This window comes from Meriones unguiculatus (assembly GCF_030254825.1).
Source record: "Meriones unguiculatus strain TT.TT164.6M chromosome 13 unlocalized genomic scaffold, Bangor_MerUng_6.1 Chr13_unordered_Scaffold_28, whole genome shotgun sequence".
Taxonomy (NCBI): Eukaryota; Metazoa; Chordata; class Mammalia; order Rodentia; family Muridae; genus Meriones; species Meriones unguiculatus.
This window is the reverse complement of record NW_026843644.1, coordinates 3,863,046-3,876,808: the sequence shown is the minus strand read 5'-3', so window position 1 is coordinate 3,876,808 and position 13,763 is coordinate 3,863,046. Positions and strand designations below refer to the sequence as shown.

The following is a 13,763-nucleotide window of genomic DNA, read 5'->3' as shown; positions in this document are numbered from 1 at the left end:
GAAGAATTTTTACCTGATACTAGTACTCCAATGTGTCAGGTTTTTCCTTCTTTCTTTTCTCCTGTGTTGTCTCTTATCTTCCAGGAAAAAAGTGGCTGCAGTTTACCTAACCCCAGCATGAATTCACAGAACAAAAATCTCCTTGCATTTTCTAAAATCTCTCTCTAAATTTTAATACTCTTAGCACCCTTCCACCTGTGGGACAGACTGTTCATTCTGCTACAGGTTGAATAACAGTTGTGCAATATCCACCTTGATTCCAGCAGGAAGAGGGATATTGCATCCTGAGTGCTGGAAGACATAGGGTAAGCTAGGGGAGGACAGACACAAATGATGATGAAATGCAAATCTCTGTAGATCTGAAGATTTGGTACTGAAAGGAAAGCCTGAGCCATAGATCATTAAGCCTTGTCCCTTCAGTACAGTCTAAACCTAAGGGAGGTGCTCATGTCACTCTAGACTCACTGGCCAATCAGGATCTTCCATCGCTCCATTTGAGGAAAAGGCTGGTTCTTCCTGGCACCATGGTGCATGTTCTCTCTATAGCTGAGCTGAATTGAATGGCTGGTGGGCTCTGTTATGAGCGCAGCTGCTGTGTGCTGTGAGGGGATTTCAGACAATTTCCAAAGATGCAACGTCGTGAGTTTGTCGTCAGTGCCCCCATCCTGGTGGAACAGGAGGCTGAACAACAGGAGCTGCTGTGTAGGGTCTTTCATTAGGCTGGGTGAGAACCAGCAGCCAGAATCAGCCATGGGAGATGTTCCTTTTCCTAGTCCTGAACAGAGCAGAGCATCTGAATATCTTGACTATATTGGTTGGGAGCAGAGAAAACTCATTTCCGGAAGAGAAGGTTAAAATGAAATCTTTATTTTCTGAGCTCAGGGAGGCAGTCAGTTCAGGATCTGAACGGTGACCCAGATTAAGCTTTATTGTATATTTAAAGAGTTAAATCCACAAGGGGAGGGCCCCTTGGTGAGTCCTGGGGTCATCCAATCAAATTTTAACATTGTGGGTTAGGCAAGGGAGTTTCTGTTGGAGGCTGTGTTGATCCAGGTCACTGGGCTCAAGGTCTTTAACTGTTTTCCAAGACATTTGGTCTGGATTCCAAGGCCCTTCATTTATATCCCTTGACATGTGTTCTGGAGCTCAAGGTGATAAGGAAACAAAGACATGAGTGCTCTGTCCGTAATAAGGCAGGGCTTTGTAAGTGATATATTTTTGCAATTTAGGCACATTGGTTAAGGGAACAGCAAGTTTCACCACTTAACTGACAATTAGGAAAATGTTTCAAGGGGTTGAGTGGGAGATGGCGTTGCAAGCTTGGGAATGTGTAGTTAGTTTAATCTTGCTAGTAAAATGGAAGAGCTGCTTAGAGAGGGCTGGGGCTCTGGAGGCTGCCTCCTTACACAATATGGGAGTATTTCACAAAGTATTTGCAGCAGGTGCTTGATCATAGAAATGTCCTTGGTAGTGTGAAAACTCAGAGAGGCCTAGATTCTAGTATCTATTACAAGTTCTGACCTTGGCATTTAACATTCATGTATAAGATTCCTTTGTAGTTAATTTTGTGGAGGTTGTAAATAACATGTGTTGAGTAGCACTTCATTATAAAGCTGTGATGTAAATGAGTAGAATTGTTGATGTAAGTGATTTGCCAATATTTAGGTGACAGGAAATCACACCACATAGAATTTAGCAAAGGGCTAAGTAGATAAGTACTATGCCAAGCAGGCCTGTTAGAGATTAGGATGCTAGAAAACACATATTTGCTCAAGTGAATAGTCAACAAATTTGTCTCCAGCCATAACCAAGAATTCAGCCCTGATTCATGCCAACCATTGGCCCATCTCCATGTCAAAGCATCTAACAACTTCTTTAATTGCCATTACATACTCACAGCCAACATTAAATGCTACACCCTCTCCAGTGTCGTCTGTGTAGCATATCAATAGATTGTGCTACTAGGTGGGAGATAACTTTTCTTCGGAAATATTCTTCCTGGAGGTCCCTAGCAAGAACCCTAACATGGCCATCTAAGCCAAAAAGACATATTCTGAAAGTCCCACGCTTATGCAGTTGCAAGATTGGATCGATGAGCCTTTTTGCTGTTTCTCTATGATTCCTGGAACAGCACAATTATTTATTCAAGAAAACATTACTAATAGATTACTAAAAGCTTTAGAAAATAAGAGTAGAAGGAAAATAAAATTTTAGGAGAGGTAATAAATCAGATTCAGCATCAGGAATTGCTTTTGGAAAAACCAAACATAGGTAGTAAAACGACAAGAATTTTAGGGCTTTCTAAAGAAAATGTTTAATCAGGATGTGTTAGGATAAATGCTCTGGATATTCCCACTGCAGTAAAACTACTATAACATCATTACCAAACACAGGTGTTTATGATGAGGCAAAAAGAAGATAGGCAAACATAGGAGGTCAGAGAGTTTTATATTGTACTATGAGTTTTGTGGATAGGCTAGCTCCAGCATCTTATCTCTAAGGAAAGATTTTAAACCTTTAGCAAGACAAACAGGAGGAATTCCCCTCCGTGCTTAACTCTAGGGGGGTTGTAAATCTTTAGCCAACTTGGTTCAGAGAGCAATGATAGCCCCTGGCCTTCCACTCACTATTTAGTAGCAGTAAACTGCGTAAACACCACTAGTTTAAGGTTTTGTATTTGCTGTGATTAAAAGCTTTTAGGCCAAGATTTTTTGTAGACACTGCTTCTACCAGGTTATTCTTTCAGTTAAAATGTAAACTTTATATTGTTGGTAAAAAGTCTGAATGCTCTGGGAAATATGTCAACTTCAGGTGCTTCTCTATGTAATCACTATATAAGTGTTGGCTTGACTTTAGTAAAGTGAAGTAGATCCAAACCAACACTACCTGGTGTGGTCTCTGTCATTTCGCCTACCTATGTCTAACCTGATATCTGAACGCCTAATTCTCCCATGGGTGAGGGACTCCCAACTGGGTCAGCCTGGGGCAATTAAAGACTGGTGAACCATAAACTTGCAGTTTTTTTCTTGAAAACCAAAAGCATATCTCTGTCATATGTGGAAGACATCTAGTGAAAACCAGTTGAACAGGGAAAGCCCTATTGTGTTGAGGGATGCCATTATCAAATAAAGCTTTCCCCAAGAGCCTCATGTATGTAGAATCACGTAACTTCTTCTCAAAGTCCTCAAATATGCTTGGCAGTGCCAGTACAACCTGTGGCCTAGGCTTTGGGAGATTGCCCCCAGATTCTGAGGTATTTAAAATAAAGCAGTGGTTTTTTGTTGTTGTTGTTGTTGTTGTTTTTCTAAAACCAGCAATAGGGTGATCTGCATGGTCAGGGCATTTAAAGAGGGCTTGCCTCTGATTCTGAGAACCCAGCTCTATGCAACACATGGAGATACCCTCATCAGTTCCAAAGTCACTGTGGTCTTGGTAAATCATGTTCTTGAGATCCTGTGTTCCCCTTGTGCAGTGTTGTTTTATTAGACTCCTCATGGTTTTATGCCATTGTATGAGTGTTTCTGATCAACTCATAGATATTTCTCATTTCCTTCCATTTTTCCCCAAGAAGTAGTGTGCAATATGCTATACTTATTAAGAAGATTACTTAGGATAAGACATAGCTTATGCAAAACTTTCCCATCCTAGCTTTTACATTTTCTTCCTTCTACTTTTCTGAACATTTGAAACCTCTGAGACTTCTCACTTATACCATGTCACCGAGTAATGACCTGCTGTATTAGGAGAGTGGAGTACATAAATCATTCTAGGAATATGTTTGTTGTGTAAATCTCCCAAGTGGCTCAGTGGCTACTTAAACTCTGCAATCTGTATTGAAATTGTTTCATATATAACCTGGAGCATAGTAGAGACTTAAGGAGGACTGCATGTATGGAGTACAAAATCAGTTTTAGGCTATCTTCTCTTATAGCATTAACTAGAACTAGATACATGGTACTATTAAAGAAAACTTTTTTAATTAACCATTTAATTGTGTGTGGCATACGTTCTTCCTGGTGGTAGATATTAATTCTAGAATAGCTGCATCTTCATTCTTTTAGAAAAATATTTAAGATGAGTGTGGTTGTCTTAAGTCACATTGATCAAAATCTATTGTTCTCCAGGTGCATGGCTTTGCTTTCCTCTTGCTTAAAATTCCTAAATTCTCAAGTTAAAGGCTATACACAGCAGAGTTTTAAAAATTACTCATTTGAGACATATCATGATTTGTCTATTGTGTGTGCAGTAGGAAGGCAGCTTGAAAAAAATGAAGGTCAGGTTTCTGGAAGTTTTAAACCTTGTTTCCTTATTCAGTTGTTTTGTGATAAATGTTACAAGTTTAAAAATAGGGTACAAAATGGTGTCAAGGAAGAAATGTGGATCAGACTTCAGCAATATTTGATTATCATACTTTTTCCTTTCTACTAAGAGGAACCACAGTGATGTGAATTAAGGAACTCAATTCCAGGGTTAAAAGGAGTTTCTGAGTTGCAGAGATGTCTCAAGTATACATGGTATTAGATGTCTCAAGTGTACATGCTGTTATGCAGTTACACAGTACAGATTTCATGTCTTGTGCTGGAATACATGTGGCAAGAACGAGACATAAAATTATTATTTCACATTGTTTTGTTTATGGGAATCAGTAGGACTGGGTTTACCTTCAGTCACTAGGGGGCCATGAACTACAGCCCCATAGCCCACCTTTATGGTGACCTCCATTTACAGAGAGAGGTCTAGAGCATGGGGACTTTCTTTGAAAAAGAATCAGTTGTATCTAGAAGGTAATTTGAACAGTGTAGGGGTCACTTTGAGTTATTTTGTGGGAGTGGTGATGTTTTTGTTTATTTAATTTCTGTGTGTTTACAATCATAGGTAACATTGGCCTGTATCACATTTTTTTCTTGGTTGAGTTTCCTTAGGTATCTTGATGAAATCTTGACTATATTTTTGGGCTTATGTTCTTGTCATTTTTGCTTAATTCTTTCACAAAATTGTACACAATTTGCATTATTGTCATTGTAAAGTAAGTACAAAAGTCATATTTTGTCTCTGTGCTAAATACATCTTCATAATTCTGCTGAGAATTCTGAATTTTTTTCACATGGCAAATTCAGTTGGCAGCATGCCATCATAAAATGGCATCCAAAGAGCATGCATGGACTGGAGCTAGGCACCCTACACATATTTAGCTGATGGGCAGCTTTGTGTTCATGTCTGTCACCTAGCATTTGAAATGGGCACTATGGGTGACATGGACACAGTTGTCTGTTTATGAGTCACTTTGCCCTAGTTGGGCTGTGTTGTCTGGCCTCAGTGGAAGAAGATGCACTTATTTCGCATGCAACTTGACGTGATGAGTAGAGTTGGTGTGGGGAGGCTTCCCTTGCCTGAGAAGAAGGAGAGGAGGAATAGGCGAAGTGGGTGGGAGGATGATACCTGGAAAAGAGGACTACGAGCTGTAAGAAGGATATAAAGTGAAAAAATAAATAAAGTAATGAGAAAATGGCTGGTTTCTATGAAAGTGAGAGACTGTGTTGACTCATGATTTTTATAGAAGGATAGTCAATTGAGGGTGGCAGTATCCTTAAGCAGGCAGCCCTTAGCTCGACAAGAAAGCTAGCTGAGCATGAGACGATGAAGAAACAAGAGAGCAAGGCAGGAAACAATATTTGCCATGGTTTTTGCTTAAGTTTTCTTGAAACTTCAGTTTCTATCCTAGGTTTCCAAAATGATGGACTGTGGTCTGACAGGACCAAACAAGTAAACTCATTCATGACTGGAGATGTTGGTGGTTAGGGTATTCAATCACAGCAACACAGTAGCAGGTTAGGAGAAAAAATATTATGCCTATGTATGTACCTACATAGGAAGTGGAGGTGATAGGATTTCAGTGGAAAATAGGCTCCATGAAAAATTAAGCTAGAGGTCATTTGTGTTGTAATTTGGCCTCAGATATTTCTTATCCTGCTCATGATCTAAAAAATTAAGTAAGGTAGAATTAAAAATTCGGGACTGATTTCTTAGATGGTGATGTTTGTTTTCAAACCTGGTTTGGATGTTAATAATTAGTCAAGGCTACATTTGAATTCTTGATTCTCATGTGTCAGCTTTCTGAGTACAAGTGCATGGATGGAAGATGTACCCCCAATGTGTTCTGTTTTGTCAGCATATTTTAACAATGTTAATATTAAAGTGCTCAATACAATTTATGTATGTATGTATGGTTTGAAGTTACATGCATCTTTATGTCCTCATTTGTTACTATATGGCACATCATGCTGAAGGTCTGCCTTGTGAGAGAATTTTCTACAGGTTCTAGATAATGCAACAACAATGAAATTTATTTCAAAAAAAACATGTTGTATGTGTGTAATATTTTTCTTAGGCTGTGACATATATGAAGACGTGATGACACTTTTGGGGGTTCATTTTGAACATTCTAATTTGATGGTCACGGTCATGTTGCCAGTTTTCACTGCATTTTCAGAGAATGTATAAATATTATTTTTTTCTCTTTTATTTATTACTTTCATTTTATATCCCACTGATAGCCCCCTCCCTTATCCCCTCTCAAGCCTACTGTCCCTCTCTGAGTGTATTAATTTTTTAAGAAATTACTTTGTTTTTTGACTTCACATCCATAGGGTAATCCCTCCTTCCTCTCCTCTCAGCCCACCCTCATCCTTCTTTCTCCCCACCCTAAACTTCTTGTAGGCAGGGTAATGTTTGGATCATGATTTTTGTGATTCAGTTTTTGTTCCCTCTCTCCACTAGTCCTGTCTGCTAGCAGGTGGTTACTTCAGTTTCCATGTCTCTTTCCTCCGCCCCTCCATTAGGAGTCTCAGTGAGAGTCACACCAATATCCTCTCAGGAACCTTCCCTGTCAAATGACTCCAGCTTGTCAAAGAGATGCCCCTCTCAGTTTCCCTTCTTGTTCTCAGCCCTCTCACCTCCTACTACAATTCTCCCCACATCTGATGCCCACATTTGTTTCCCTCCCCATTTCAACTTCTGCCGAGTTCCCACTTCTGCTGTCTCTTCTGTTTTCTATTCTGAGCGACATTCTGGCAACCTACTATGGACTCTTCTTGTTTCTTAGCTTCTTCAGGTGGATGGATTGTAGTATTGTTATCCTGTACTATAGGTCTAATATCAGTTTATAAACTATGTGTTTCTATGTCTAGGTTAACTATCTCAGGATGATCTTTTCTAGTTCAATCCATTTGCCTGCAATTTCCATGATTTCTTATTTTTAATACCTGGGTAGTGTTCCATGTGTAAATGTACTAGAACTTCTTTATCCATTCCTTAGTTTCTGACTGTTATGAATAAAACAGGTCTGACCATAGTAGAACAAATGTCCTTGTTCTATAATGGGCCATCTTTTGAATATATTCCCTGGAGTGGTATAGCTGGGTATTGAGGTAGAACTCTTCCCAGCTTTCTGAGAATACACTAGATTGATTTCAGAGAAATTGAACAAGTTTACACTCCCATCAGCAGTGGAGGAAAGTTCCCTTTTCTCCACATCCTCACCAGAATATGTTGTTACTTGAATTTTTTATCTTAGTCATTTGAGTGGTGTAAGATGGAATCTTAGAGTCATTTTGATTTCCATTTGTGTGATGTCCAAGGATTTCAATCATTTTTAAGTGCTTCTATGCCTTTTGAGATTCCTCTCTTGTGGCTTCTCAGTTTAGCTCTGAACCCCATTTTTAAATTGGATTATTTGATTTGTTGGTGTTTAATATCCTAAGTTCTTTGTATATTTTTGATATTACCTTTCTGTCTGATGTAGGGTTGGTGTAGATATTTTCCCGAACTGTTGACTGCTGTTTGTTTGAGTGATAGTGTCCTTTGACTTATAGAAGCTTTTCAGTTTCTTGAGATCCCATTTATTAATTGTTGATCTTAGATCCTGTGCTGTTCTTGTTCTATTATCTCCTGTGTTAATGAGTTCCAAATTTTTCTCCACCTTGTCTTCTAAATGATTTAGAGTTTCTGGTTTTATGTCAAGGTCTTTGATCCCCTTGGACTTGAGTTTCTGCAGAGTGATACAAAGGGTCTATTTTCATTTTTCTACATGTAGACATATAGTTGTACCACCACCATTTGTTGAAGATGCTGTCTTTTTTTCCCATTGTATGATTTTATCTTTGTTGAAAGTAAAGTTCCAGTAGGAATGTGGGTTTATTTCTGTGTCCTTATTCCAATTTTACAGGATTGGTCTGCTATCAAGGGTATTTTATTTTTCCATATGAAGTTAATGTTTGCTTTTTCAAGGTCTGTAAAGAATTATGTTGGAATGTTTTTGGGAAATGGATTGAACCTGTGGACTGCATTTTTTTTAAAGAATGCTCTTTTACTATGTTAATTCTATATATCCATGATTTTGGGAGATCTTACCATCTTCTGGTATCTTCAGTTTCTTTCTTTAAATACTTGAAATTCTAGTCATAGAAGACTTTCACTTGCTTAGTTAGAGTTACAACAAAATATTTTATACTGTTTGTGGCTACTGTTCAGGGTGTTGTTTCCCAAATTTCATTCTCAGTCCAATTTTTTTCATTTGTGTACAGAAGGGCTAGTGAAATTTTAGTTTATTGTGTTCTCAGCCACTTTGTGGAAAGTGTATATCAACAGTAAGAATTCTCCAGTAGAATTTCTTGGGTCACCTATGTATTTAAAGTAAATCATCTTTCAATAGTGATACTTCTTTCTTTCTGCTTCGCATCTCATTGATAACCTTCAGTTGTCTTATTGCTCTAACTAGGAATTAAGGAATATATGAAAGAGATATAGAGAGGGTATGCATCCTTGTCCTGTACCTCATATGAGTGGAGTTTCTTAAAGTTTCTCTTCAAATAATTTGATGTTGAATATCAGCTTGCATTTTACTGCCTTTGTTATGTTATGTATGTGCCTGATTCCTTGTATGTCTGATTTCTCCAAGTCTTTTAACAGGAAGGAATGTTGGATTTTTGCAAAGGCTTTTTCTCATCTAATGAGATGATATTATTTTGATACTTTCAGTTTGTTTATATGGTGGATTACATTGATGGAACCATGAATGTTGAATCATCCCTATATCCCTGAGATGAAGCCTATTGGTTCATCATGTATATCTTTAATGCATTCTTGGATTTGGTTTTTTAGTATTTTATTGAGTATATTTGTGTTACAAATAGCTATGAGCTGTCATGTGGGTGCTGAGAATTTACTCTGGGTCCTCTGGAAGAGCAGTGTTCTTAATCACCGAGCCATACCTCCATCCCCCATGTTGCTTATTATTACCAACATTTACATTGCTAAAATTTTCATCTGTCCTTTGTAAGTGTTCAAAGATATATTTCATTTTAGCAAGATCATACTAATGTTACAGTTTAAAATGAGGCACTTCAGGTTTCTTGACATATATACTGAACTGGAAAGAATGTATAACTCTTTGTAGAAACTTGAGAAAGATTTTTAAGTTCTTTCTTTTTTGTTTGATCAATTTTTGCATAATATTCAGGGTCTTATTATGTACCTCTGAGTGTCCTGGAACTTATTGCATAAAGCAGGCTAGCATCTAGCTTTATGAGATAACCCTGCCTCTATCTCCTAAGTGATTTTGTGATTAAAGACATCAGAAAATACACCCAGCTTGTTCATTGTTTTTAGAGTCAGGAATCATTTATACTCTTTCTCTTATGTGGGCCTACTACTGTTGAATCTTTATGCTCTCTCTCTTTCTTAATTGGCATTTTTCTTGAAAGTATATATCCTTATTAAAGGATGCAGAAATTAGAGAGGTGAACCTCATTATACAGTTTCCTATTGAATGGAGCTAGGTATTTCATTAGAAACTGTGTGTCAGAAAATAAGCAGAAGAAACAACAGGATTCTGTGAAAATGTTGTAAATGAAGTATATGTTTTCAGTTTTCTAAGTATCATGCTTTCTGTTGTACACATGTATGGATATTTCAGAGTACATTGACCTACAATGATGTGCATGTGAACTTCACTCTAGAAGAGTGGGCTTTGCTGGATCCTTCCCAAAGGAGTCTCTACAAAGATGTGATGCTGGAGACGTACAGGAACCTCACTGCTATAGGTAGAACAATGAATTTTCTTTACTTTTTAATATATGGGGAAACTCTTTATTCATTATTGGTACGCTTCTGTAATTTCTTCTGAATGAAGAAAGGAGGGATGAAGAAGGAGGTCAATGGTTCTTTGATTGAACCAATATCATGACCTAAATTTAGCCTTATTTCCAATAATAAATCATACATTTTCTTTTACTCTATTTTAAGTTATAATTGGGAAGGTCATAATGTTGAAGAGCATTGTCAAAGTTCTAGAAGACATTCAAGGTAATTTTCATCTGTAAGCTGATGTGAATATGGTTCTGTGAAAATTTTAATATGTCCTGGAAGACATATTTGACAAAGAAGGAACAGTGTCAATGAGCTGCTTTAAGTGTATTTATTGAGGATTACTAACTTGTTACTAAACCATGTACCTTCATGTTAGGTATTTGATGTGTGTTTGCAAGGCACTCCTCTAACAAAGAATACAAGGAAATCATACCTTATGCAAGATCAATGTTTAAATCATAGACCTGTTAGCACTGTAAGGTACAATCTGCAATTTGTTTAATCTCCTATAACTAAGATATTGCCACAGGTATTCACATTAAATAGGTGATGAAAGTATGTCCAAAACATTATCCTCATAAACTAGTCCATAGTAAAGCTGGGATTACTCATGTACTTATAGTAATGTTGCTAAGTTTTGTGAGAAGTGCAGTTTTTTTTAGAGTCAAGAATATTGTGGAAAAACCATAATCCCTATAGCACATGTCTATGATGAACAAAAATCAAATGTGTAAATACAACATAAAACCATGTCATTTATTAATTTTCTTTTAATAGGTCTATTATATATCACACTGAATACAAGTCATATTAGTATAGGTTTATTGAAAGAAACAATGTACCACCCAGAACAAATAAAATATGTAGTATTCCCCATTTTGAGTAGATGTTTATAAGGTGATACCTATTATGCTTTACATGGGGTATTCAGAGATGCAAGCAGTACAAATAATGACACAGAGGCTTTTTTAATACTTTACAGCTTAGGCAATTTAGGCAGATTCTGAACCCTTTTTTCCCTAACTCAAATGAACCTAGCACAGTGTCCCAATACATGTCCAGCTGTACCTCTTTGTTCAATTCCATGTCCATCTGTTACCCTCAGTGCCCTGCTGGTGAATCGCCTGTCATTTGATTTCTTCTTCCCAGCAATCCTCTCTCAGAAGCTCTGGCCTCCATTTTGTGCCCTGCTATCAGTTGTCAGCTCTTTATTATTTACGAAAGATAAGTAAGGATGGACAAACATCTACAAAATATAGGGCAGGTGATGAGCCATAAAAAGAGCAATTCTGCAATCTGGTAAGCACTTAGCTCTCTGCTGACTCAACAATCAGCATTCTCTCACACACACTGACACATTTTCACACAATATACACCAACATCAATTAACTAGTCATTCAACTTCATTAGGAATTCTCACAAAATCACACTTCAGAAAATGTAGTATTAAGAATATAAAATTCTTCTGCTTGTCACATTTATCTTTGCCAATTTACCATGGTGCACAGTATAGGGAAATTTATTAATCTAGCCACTGTGTTAAAGTTTTGAGGTCTTGCAGTTTTCTACAAATCTGTGGAAAAATATCTTATAGAAAAAAGTATGATATAAATGTGAGCCAGGTGAATATTTTTACCATCACAAGTATTTTCAAATATGCAAAACAACCGCTAGAGAAGGAGAACACCATGAAAGTAAAAATAATGATGAAAACTCAAAATGTAATTCCTATTTACCTTTAAACCAAAATGTAAAATTATGTGACATGGACAATTAGATTCATCAGTGTAATGAATGTGGTAAAGCTTTCATATGTGCTAATTATCTTTGCAGGTATGAAAACAGTCATAGTGGACACAACCCCCCTGAAGATACTCAATATGATGAAGTCTTTGCACATCACAGGAATTCCCACACATATGAAAGTATGCACACTGGTGCGGATCGCTATGAATCAAAACAATATGGTAACGCTTTTGCAAATAACAGTTATCTCCTAAGACATAAAAGGACACATATAGAGGAGAAACCCCATAAATGTAACCAGTGTGGTAAAGCCTTTGCACACAACAGTCATCTCCTAAGACATAAAAGAACTCACACTGGAGAGAAACCTTATGAATGTAACCAGTGTGATAAAGCCTTTGCACAGAGGAGTGCTCTCCTATTACATAACAGAACTCACACTGGAGAAAAACCCCATGAATGTAACCAGTGTGGTAAAGCCTTTGCACATAGTAGTGATCTCTTAATACATAAAAGAACTCACACTGGAGAGAAACCTTATGAATGTATACAATGTGGAAAAGCCTTTGCATGTAATAGTAATCTTCAAATACACAAAAGAACTCACACGGGAGAGAAATCTTATGAATGCAATGAATGTGGTAAAGCGTTTTCAACTAACAGTAATCTCCATCTACATAAAAGAACTCACACGGGAGAGAAACCGCATGAATGTGACCAATGTGGTAAAGCCTTTGCACAGAGGAGTACTCTCCTCTCACATAACAGAACTCACACTGGAGAAAAACCCTATGAATGTAACCAGTGTGGTAAAGCCTTTGCATACAAGAATGTTTTCATAATTCATAAAAGAACTCACACTGGAGAGAAACCTTATGAATGTAACCAGTGTTGTAAAGCCTTTGCAGATAACAGTCATCTCTTAAGACATAAAAGAACGCACACTGGAGAGAAACCTTATGAATGTAACCAGTGTGGTAAAGCCTTTGCAGATAACAGTGTTCTTCTAATACATAAAAGAACTCACACTGGAGAGAAACCTTATAAATGTAACCAGTGTGGGAAAGCCTTTGCACGAAGGAGTGCTCTCCTATTACATAGCAGAACTCACACTGGAGAAAAACCCTATGAATGCAACCAATGTGGTAAAGCCTTTGCAGCTACCAGTAATCTCCTAGTACATAAAAGAACTCACACTAGAGAGAAACCTTATGAATGTAACCAATGTGGTAAAGGCTTTGCAGGTAAGAGTCATCTCTTAGTACATAAAAGAACCCATACTGGAGATAAAACTTATGAACATAAATGATGTGGTAAAGCCTTTGCATGTAACAGTGATCTCCTAAGACCTAAAGGAACCCACACTGGAAAGAAACCTTTTGAACGTAACCAACGAGGTAAAGCCTTTGCACTGAACAGTCATCTGGTAGTCCAGAAAAGAACACATACTTGAGAGAAATCCTTTGAATTACCTAACGTGATAATGTGTATGCATTTCAGAGTAATTTCTGAAAACATAACTTACCCTGGAGAAAAAAAAAACACTTTATTAATGTAATCAGTATGGCATCTCCTTTGTACAACACAGTCATCTCTTAAGTATAAAAAATGCATGTTGCAGGAAATCTCTATGAATTTAACCAATATCATAAAGGCTTTTCATGTAAGAGTCATCTTGAACAAGAACACCTCATGCAGTGAAACCCTATTAATGTAACTAATGTGTCAAGCCTTTAAATGCCATAATAATATTCATGTACATTGGAGAGTACACACTGGAGAGAAACCAATGTGATAAAGCCTTTCGATGTAATATTATTGTCCTATAAGATAAAGAACACATACTGGGAAGAAGCCTTACAAATGTAACC

At 37.3% G+C, this 13,763-nt stretch overlaps 1 protein-coding gene across 1 annotated transcript; it reads left to right on the top strand.

Annotated features, from left to right (window-relative positions):
• Positions 1–5,356: 5,356 nt before the first annotated feature.
• LOC132650709 (zinc finger protein 431-like) lies at positions 5,357–13,249 on the top strand. Its single transcript, XM_060376050.1, has 4 exons — positions 5,357–5,461; positions 9,974–10,100; positions 10,302–10,362; positions 12,148–13,249. The coding sequence occupies exons 1-4, from the start codon at positions 5,357–5,359 to the stop codon at positions 13,199–13,201; spliced, it is 1,347 nt and encodes a 448-aa protein (XP_060232033.1). The 3' UTR covers positions 13,202–13,249.
• Positions 13,250–13,763: the final 514 nt, after the last annotated feature.

Bases quoted from the DNA above. Each gene is read 5' to 3' on its own strand.
- LOC132650709 (XM_060376050.1), top strand. From the start codon at position 5,357: ATGAGTAGAGTTGGTGTGGGGAGGCTTCCCTTGCCTGAGAAGAAGGAG. The intron at 10,101-10,301 runs GTAGAACAATGA...ACTCTATTTTAA, and splicing joins CAGGAACCTCACTGCTATAG to GTTATAATTGGGAAGGTCAT. The intron at 10,363-12,147 runs GTAATTTTCATC...TTATCTCCTAAG, and splicing joins AGTTCTAGAAGACATTCAAG to ACATAAAAGGACACATATAG.